The sequence below is a fragment of the Arvicola amphibius genome, chromosome 2 (genome assembly GCF_903992535.2).
Source record: "Arvicola amphibius chromosome 2, mArvAmp1.2, whole genome shotgun sequence".
NCBI classification, from domain to species: domain Eukaryota; kingdom Metazoa; phylum Chordata; class Mammalia; order Rodentia; family Cricetidae; genus Arvicola; species Arvicola amphibius.
Window position 1 is genome coordinate 24,172,501 of NC_052048.2, and position 9,257 is coordinate 24,181,757.

General features: G+C 49.2%; 1 protein-coding gene across 1 annotated transcript; it reads left to right on the top strand.

The window, feature by feature from the left end:
• The first annotated feature begins 2,675 nt into the window (after window positions 1-2,675).
• Window positions 2,676-8,038, top strand: LOC119806400 (tubulin alpha-3 chain-like). The gene is given in 6 exon segments (XM_038318139.1): window positions 2,676-2,693; window positions 3,568-3,790; window positions 4,028-4,176; window positions 5,056-5,499; window positions 5,501-5,737; window positions 7,742-8,038. Coding segments are annotated over 5 exon segments (1,248 nt in total). The 5' UTR covers window positions 2,676-2,693; window positions 3,568-3,669.
• Window positions 8,039-9,257: the final 1,219 nt, after the last annotated feature.

A 9,257-nucleotide genomic window follows, 5' to 3' on the forward strand; every position in this document is an offset into this window, starting at 1 on the left:
ACAGCGCAAGAGAGAAGCAGTGTGGAAGGAGACAGCTTGCTGGCCTTGCTGGAATTCTGTCTCCTCTGGGGCCGGGCTAAGGGAGGCTCTGAGGGAGAGAAGCCCCTGGCTCTTGGTGTATTGTGCTTATCAGGAGCCGCAGGCTTCTCACCTCACTGGCTCTTTTAGAACACAGTGTTGAAGACAGCTGCAGTCTGCCTGAGTCTCCGCTCCTGGGTATTCGGAAGGCTGAGTCTGCTGTGCACTTTCTGTAATCGCTGGGTCAACTTGACTTTGACCTGCAGTGTCTAGGCTGGCAATTTCAACAGTTTTCCATGCTTCAAACATGGTTTTAAAGCCACTTTCTTGAGATTTAATGCCCTACTCTATAATTTACCTCTTTTAGTGTGTGGGATTACACTAACTCAGGAGCTTCTGGGCTCAATCTGTGCTCCTCCTCTGGCCTCCTGAGTAGCTGGGGCCACAGCTGTGCCTCCACACAAACTTGTAATTTATTTAAGGGAAGGAACATTCGGTTTGACTCCCAGTATGTATGTATGTATGTATGTATGTATGTATGTATGTATGTTTTGTGAGTCAGGGTCCCATGTGTCCAGGCTGGCCTTGGAGTTATGCAGCCCAGGGTAGCCTAAAACTTTTTAAAAAATATTTATTTATTTATTTATTAATTAATTATGTATACAATATTCTGTCTGTGTGTATGCCTGCAGGCCAGAAGAGGGCACCAGACCACATTACAGATGGTTGTGAGCCACCATGTGGTTGCTGGGAATTGAACTCAGGACCTTTGGAAGAACAGTCAACACTCTTAACCTCTGAGCCATCTCTCCAACCCGGCCTAAAACTTTTGATCCTCTTACCTCTCCCTCCCAGTTGCTAGTAATATAAAGCTGTATAGCCAGGCTCAGTTTCTGTGGTGCTGGGAATCAAACCCAGTGCGTCTTTCACAGCAAGCAAGCACTTTATGTTCTGGGTCAGTAGATAGCCATCTTCGCATGCATCCTAGCTAGCTTTAACTGTCAACTTAACACAGCCTAGAGTGACCTGAGAAGGGAATGTCAATCTAACTTGTCCTGCTAAGCCGGACGTCCAGGGAGGGGCAGACACCCTCAGTCTCCAGATGCTCATCTCGTCCAGCCACTCCAGAGCCTTCCCGCCAAAGCCACATCCAATCAGAAAGCGCCAGCACTTCAAATTGCGCCCCATCCAATCATCAGTGGAGTGTGGTGCCTAGGCCCGCCCCTGAAACACTCTGGGCCAATAAGCCCCCAGATATTTGCATTTATATCCGTAACCGGCCTGGGCAGTTGAGTGCGGGCAAGAGGCAGTTGGGGACCAGTGCTGAGGAACGGCTGAGCAAGTCTGCAGACTGCAGGATGGTGAGAACAGGCCCGGGGCCGGGTGGCGGGGCTCAGGACCTCTGAGGGTGGGTCCCACGGGAGAGAGACCTGCCCTTCCCTTGGAGACCAGGCTCCCGCGAGGGTGAGTGGAGGCATGGCCGCCCCTGATGCCGCAGTTTCCTCCTGACTCCTCACCAAGCGAGTGCGAGCAAGCGAGATGCGCCCAGTTTTAGCTCGCAGTGAAGATTCAGGATGGTGGGATGCAGTCCATAGAGCCTTTGTTTGGAATTTTAACACAGTCTTATAGCCCGTGTTTGTCTCGTGTTGGTCCTGAGCTGTCTATCTGAAGACGCCCTTGAACTCGTGGAAGGCCCGCCCTCTGCCCCCTCTGCGTGAGGATCACGTGAGTTTGCCACTAGGTTCACCCAGTTTCCCAAAGAACTTTTATGTGGTTTGTGACTAGCGCTGTTTTTTATGTTCTATGCTTACATGGGATAGTTTGTTCACACAAGAAAGTAAATCTGAGATACGTGCTGTGGCATGCTGCATGCAATCCAAGCCCCAGGTGGGCTGAGGCAGGAAAACTGGATTTCAGGACTAGTCTGAGCAAATTTGAGGCCAGCACAGGCTACTACAAGAACTTGTCTTATGAAAAAAAAAAAAAAAACTAGCCGGGCGATGGTGGCGCACGCCTTTAATCCCAGCACTCGGGAGGCAGAGGCAGCCGGATCTCTGTGAGTTCGAGACCAGCCTGGTCTACAGAGCTAGTTCCAGGACAGGCTCCAAAGCCACAGAAAAACCCTGGCTCGAAAAAAAAAAAAAAAAAAAAAAAAACAGAAAAAGAACAAAAAACTAAGAAGCTCTTTTAAGTTTTTTTCCTTTGTCTGATATCGTTGTGCATGTATGTCTGTGAGAGATGTGTGTTCCTGAATGCAGTTCCCCAGAGAGGCCACAAGGGAGCTAGACTCATAGGCAGTTGTGAGTCTGGTCAAACTCTGGTCTGGCATTAGGAGTGCCCTCTGGGGGCTAGGGATTCAGCTCCATGGTAGAGTGTTTGCCCAGCAAACACAAGGCCCTGAGTTGGGTCCTCAGTTCTCCTAAGCTAGCTACCAAGCATCTAGCATGTCTTGACCCTCTGGGAGATGACTCATATCTCTCTGATTCTGCCCTTCTCTTTTTTAGTTTGGCTTTCCTGCCTAGCCTTATTCTGCCTTGCTATTGGCCAAATCACCTTTTTTATTAACCAATGAGAGTAAAGCATGTTCACAGTGTACAGAAGGATCATCCCACTGCAGCCCGTCAATCATTAACAGAGAAAATGCCCGCAGACACAGTCACGTCACCTCTCCCCGGGTGACTCCAGTTTGTCAGGTGAACCAGGCTAACCAGCACAGTGTTTCACATGTGTCTTTTCAAATTAACCTTTGAAAATATAAGCCATCTACCTGCAGATTAAGGAGCAAGTAACATCTTACTATGCGCCTCAAAAAAAGTCCATCATGTGTTTCCTTGAAGAATCTCCATAATTTTTCTATTGATGAATTCTGTTTGTCTTTGAGACATTATAAGAAGCCTTTCTTTTTCGAGACAGGGCCTTCATAACTCTGGCAGACTCAAGCTCACAAATACATACCTGCTTTTGCCTCCCAAGTACGAGGATTAAAGGCATACACCACTATGCTTAGCCACGAGTTTTTTTTTTTTTAAAGCAAAAATGGGGCTGGCAAGATGGCTCAGATAAGGGACTTTGTTGGCTTTATTTTTAATCACATTTATTTGCACAAATGTGTACATGGCAGCCAGTGAGCTCAGATGACATTTTCCGGGGCTGATTCTCTGCCTCCACTAAGCGGGTCCCAGAGATCAACACAGGTCATCAGGTAGGCAGGAGTCACAAACCCCATAAAAGTTCTTTGGGAAACTGGGTGAAGCTAGTGGCAAATTCCTGTGACCCCGACACGGAGGGGGCAGAGGGTGGGCCTTCCAGGAGTTCACGGGACCAACACGAGACCAACAGGAGCTATGAAGGCTCTTTGGGCTCAGTCACTTTTATTTTCCTCACTGATGTCAGAAAGGAAACAAAATCCCTCTCTGCAAACCAATCTGCCACCCTCTCTTGCGATTGTGGATGAAGTTTGAAAACAGACACTTGGCGCTACACAAAGTTACGTTGGTATTCCATGCAGTTTCAGTTGAACGAATGTCATGTTTCTGTTCTGGATTCCAGCGTGAGTGTATCTCTATCCACGTGGGGCAGGCAGGGGTCCAGATTGGCAATGCCTGCTGGGAACTGTACTGCCTTGAACATGGTATTCAGCCTGACGGTCAGATGCCAAGCGACAAGACCATCGGTGGCGGGGACGACTCCTTCAACACATTCTTCAGTGAGACCGGGGCTGGCAAGCATGTGCCCCGAGCAGTGTTTGTGGACCTGGAGCCCACTGTGGTCGGTAGGTGCCTGGGTCAGGGTGGAGGCTTTCCTGGGAGAGCGGGAGCATCTCAGGAAACCCACTGACATCTCTGCAGAGTAGACCCGATGTATAAATGTGTGCTTGAGACTGAAAGGGTCTGGTGTGGGTGGTTTGTGTGTACACAGACAATCCTCAGAAGATGCTCTCGACCTACATGCACAGTGGACTTGAATGTCGCTGTCCTAAAGACTCACGGTGTGAATGCTCTCTCTCCAGATGAAGTGCGCACTGGAACCTACAGGCAGCTCTTCCACCCAGAGCAGCTGATCACTGGGAAGGAAGATGCGGCCAATAATTATGCCAGAGGTCATTATACCATTGGCAAGGAGATTGTCGACCTGGTCCTGGACCGGATCCGAAAGCTGGTAAGAGGATTGCAGAGGAGGCTTCATGTGGTGCTTGTCCTGGCCCAAAGACTCGGCACACACTGCTGGTGGTGGTGTCATCGTCCTAGTTAGGGTCACTGTTGCTATGGTAAAACACCATGAGCAGTGAATGCATCTTGGGAAAGAAAGGGTTGATGTGGCTCACATTGCCACATCACTGTGCATCAGAGGACGTCAGGACAGAAACCCAAACAGGACAGGACCTAGAGCAGAGGCCATGGAGGGCGCTACTTACTGGCTTGCTCAGCCTTCTTTCTTATAAACCCCAGAACCACCAGCCCAGAGACAGCCCCACCCACAGTGGTCTGGGCCCTATTAATCAGTAATTAAGAATATGCCCTGAAGGCTTGCCTGCATCCTCATCTTATGAAGGATTTATTTATTTACTTACTTACTTACTTATTTACTTATTTATTTATCTTGGGTTTTGGTTTTTGGTTTTTCGAGACAGGGTTCCTCTCTGTAACTGTTCTAGCTGTCCTGGAACTAGCTCTTGTAGACCAGGATGGCCTTAAACTCATAAAGACCCATCTGACGCTGCCTCCCAAGTGCTGGTTAATTGAGACTCCTTCTCTCAGATGAAAGACTTTATTTTGTGTCAAGTTAACATAAACGTTTTGAGCCCAGTCATTTTTGACAATTCTTACAATCAGCAATCTGTCATGATTTTACTAAAATCCCTGACTACACGGCCGCTGCTGAGATGCAGCCATGGGTCATTAAGGTCAAAGTGCAGAGTGTGTGTTATACACAGTCTGGATTTGTCTCAGTTTGCAGAAGTGGAAGTGGTGAGTGTGGGGCTTGGAGGCTGGGGTGTGGCGCTGTAGGCACTGGCTTACGTACTCTGGCTTCCCACAGGCAGATCTGTGCACAGGACTGCAGGGCTTCCTCATCTTCCACAGCTTTGGAGGGGGCACAGGATCTGGGTTCGCATCTCTGCTCATGGAACGGCTCTCAGTGGACTATGGCAAGAAGTCCAAACTGGAATTCGCCATTTACCCAGCGCCCCAGGTTTCCACAGCCGTGGTGGAGCCCTACAACTCCATCCTGACCACACACACGACTCTGGAGCATTCTGACTGCGCTTTCATGGTGGATAACGAAGCCATCTATGACATCTGTCGGCGCAACCTGGATATTGAACGCCCCACATACACCAACCTGAACCGTCTGATCGGGCAGATCGTGTCCTCCATCACAGCCTCCCTGAGGTTTGACGGGGCTCTGAATGTGGATCTAACGGAATTCCAGACCAACCTGGTGCCATACCCTCGCATCCACTTCCCGCTGGCCACCTACGCCCCCCGTCATCTCGGCTGAGAAGGCGTACCATGAGCAGCTGTCCGTGGCAGAGATCACCAATGCTTGCTTTGAGCCAGCCAATCAGATGGTCAAGTGTGACCCTCGCCACGGCAAATACATGGCCTGCTGCATGTTGTACAGGGGGGACGTGGTCCCAAAAGATGTCAATGCGGCCATTGCTACCATCAAGACCAAGCGCACTATCCAGTTTGTGGATTGGTGTCCGACTGGATTTAAGGTAGGATTGGGTGCTGTGACAGTCATATCTGCCAGCAAGCAACAGCTCCTGTCTCAGGGCCATAGCTTTGGGAAGAATCCCCCTTCCCATGTCAGGTTCCAAAACAGCATGTATAGTAAGGAGTTAAATTGCTAAGTGACTTAATGCTTCCTAGTATCCAAATGATACTGGGAACTCTCTTCTTATAACCACCAAGTACCAAACCTTATTTCTTGTCTGTTTACTTGCTTGCTTGTGTTTGATTTGGGTTGTATGGTTGGTTTTCTGAAACAGGGGTTTCTCTTTGTAGCCCTGGCTGTCCTGAAACTCACTCTGTAGATCAGGCAGTTCTCAAACTCACAGAGATCTGCATCCCGAGGGCTGGGGTTAAAGGTGTGCACCACCACCGCCTCAGTCCTTACTCCTTAGACCATCAATTACCAATCCTCAAGCAGATGAATTTTCCTCAATCAGTGAGACATTGTAGATGGAACGGAGGGGCTGTGTCCCACCAACTGGCTAGCTTTACATCCGAAATAATTACACAGAAACTGTATTCATTTAAACACTGCCTGGCCCGTTAGTTCTAGCCTCTTATTGGCTAATTCTCATATCTTGCTTAACCCATATTTAGTAATCTGTGTAGCACCACGAGGAGTGGCTTACCAGGAGAGAACCTGCATCCGTCTTGCAGAGGAGAGGCATGGTGTCTGCATATGGCAATTGCCTGAAGCATCTTCGTTCTCTCTCCCAGAATTCTGTTCTGTCTACCCCACCTACCTAATTTTTTGTCCTATTAAAGAGCCAAGGCAGTTTCTTTATTAACCAATGAAATTAACATATAGACACTCCTCCATCAAGACATTAAGAAGACAAGGACTCAGCACTCGGGAGGCAGAGGCAGGCGGATCTCTGTGAGTTCGAGGCCAGCCTGGTCTACAAGAGCTAGTTCCAGGACAGGCTCTAAAAAAGCTGCAGAGAAACCCTGTCTCGAAAAACCAAAAAAAAAAAAAAGGAAAGAAGACAAGGACTTCCAAGGGAGGGGCCTCTGTTACAGGGGCTGGGAATGCTGCGCCTCGTCCAGGTTTCCCCTGCTGCACCTGTAGGTCTGCAGTAAAGAGCAGGCCTCTGTGAAGGCCTAAGTGAGGGGCAGCTTGCCCTACAGAGTCTGCCAACTCCAGGTGCACCCACTTAGTCTCTGTGCCCTGGCTCCCTTTGTGTCAGCATGGGTCTGGTTTCTGGCACATTCTTTACAACCATGGCTGGGCCACACTAGTTTCCGTGTTTAGAAACAGTGTTTCAGGTGGACATTCATGGTGGCACAGGGCTCTGATCCCAGCACCAGAGTAAGTTCAAGATCAGCCTTGGCTGCAGAGTTTGTGGCCACCGCGGTATTTTGAAATAATTTTTAGAGCCTTAAATTATAAAACATATACCAAATATTTTTAAAGAAAGCTGAAATATTAACTTACCTTTAAATAATAATATTTAATAATATCTAAATACTATAATTTAATTAGTATTAAAATATTAATACTGAAAGCTGAATTCTCTACCCTGAAAGCTTTTTGTTCCTATAAAACAGGAGGCAGTCTCTGCATATTCCAGATATATTCTGCCTCTAACACGAGTGATGTTGGGTGACAGGCCCGCAGAGAGCAGCAAAGAATCTGCGTTCCTAAGGTTTCTTATCCTTCAGCTCCAAGAGTTCTTCTTCCTAGAGGCCACTGCTACACGGGGGTTTCCTATAGCGAATACAAGTATTCCAGCCGGCTTTGCTTTAGCTAAGCACACAGTATACCATGGGTAGGGTTCTCGTTCTTTGTCCTTGTTCCAGTTTGTCCATTAGTGGTTTAAGTAAGGACTTTAAGATCTTTGTACATGTTTGCCATGTGTAGGAGATTATTCCCCAAAGTACGGCGTGAGTATTTGCAGCTTGACCTGGGCCCACAGCTCCCAAGCTAGTGAACTCTCGTATTTCTGAGGCTATTATAAACTCAACTGTGTGTTTTCCTTCTCTGGCAGGTGGGAATCAACTACCAGCCCCCCACCGTGGTACCTGGGGGAGACCTGGCCAAGGTGCAGAGGGCCGTGTGCATGCTGAGCAACACCACTGCCATCGCAGAGGCCTGGGCCCGCCTGGACCACAAGTTTGACCTCATGTATGCCAAGCGGGCCTTCGTGCACTGGTACGTGGGAGAAGGCATGGAGGAAGGGGAGTTCTCAGAGGCCCGGGAGGACCTGGCAGCGCTGGAGAAGGATTACGAAGAGGTGGGCGTGGATTCCGTGGAGGCAGAGGCAGAAGAAGGGGAAGAATACTGAGTGTATGGGTCCGGCTGGCAGCTGTTCATTTATCTCTTCCCCACCATTGAAACTGAAGGGTTTATTTACTTAATAAAATTTCTATATTGAGGCATTGCCTTCCCTGAGTGCTGTACTGTCTAACAAAATTCTAGATACCAGCCTTTCCCAAGTCAAATTCTCTGGGGAAAACATACCAGTTTTCCCTAAGAAATGGTAAACATGTCTGTCTGTCCGGTCTTAAGTTCTAAGGGCATCAGGATAAGGTGTTTTTCCAGTGCTGCTCAAGCGGCTCAGGAATGGACCCTGTCTTGGGTGCTGGGGAAGGGTCCCTGGGCCTCAGGTGTGGGTCCTGGGGCTGTGGGGGCTCAGTGCCCAAGCTTCATTTCCACTGAATCATTAGCTCTCCTCCCCTGGTGTCGCATTGCTGTTGGAGGTAACCAGAACCACCCACCATCGCATGGCTGTATTGTACTCCGGTCACCTTCTGTCAAACCCTTGTTCCTGGTGTGGACTGAGTGTTGAGTGAGCCCTGGTCTGGTAGGTTCTTTTATGCAAGAACCAAGACTTTTCTTGGTGAAGGCTCTTTTTCAGCCAAGGGCTTCCCAGGATCATAACTGTGTAGAAGATTCTGGTACCGGCCCACATAGACCCACATAGACCCACATGCAGTGGCTCCATCCCAGTCAGCCAGTAGCTATGCTTGGATGCACAAATGAACCACACAGACGATGGCCTGGGTCTTCCAGAACGACTGGTGCCTCCTCTGGGTCAAATGAAGCTTCCGTGAGGGCCCAGGTGGTCTCGGGCACAGCAGAAGACCAGTGTCTCCAGGTGGGGCTGAAGCTGAGCAAACGGCTTTTCCTTCTCCAGGCCTCAGTTTCTCCTTTCTCAAGCAGGTGGTGCCTACTTGAAGGAACTGCAGGACGTCTGCCTTCCCTCTTTACCAGCACGGGTTTGCGCCTCTGCAGACTTCCCAAGACATACAAGCCGAGGTGTCCTCTAAGCTGCCTTCCTGTCAGAGATCAGGACACGGGCATTTCTTCTAAGTACCTCTGCTCAGCACTTTGAGAATTTCCTTAACTAGGTGGGCACGCAACAGGAAGGCAGCGCTGTGTCCTGATGAGGAAGTCCTGGAGCACCTAGGGTGAGCACAGGTGCCCCAGGAGCCCAGGGTACTGATTCTGCTTTCCAGCTGTAAAGATCACTGCCTGTGTCACAAGAGGAAGCCTCTTAGCGA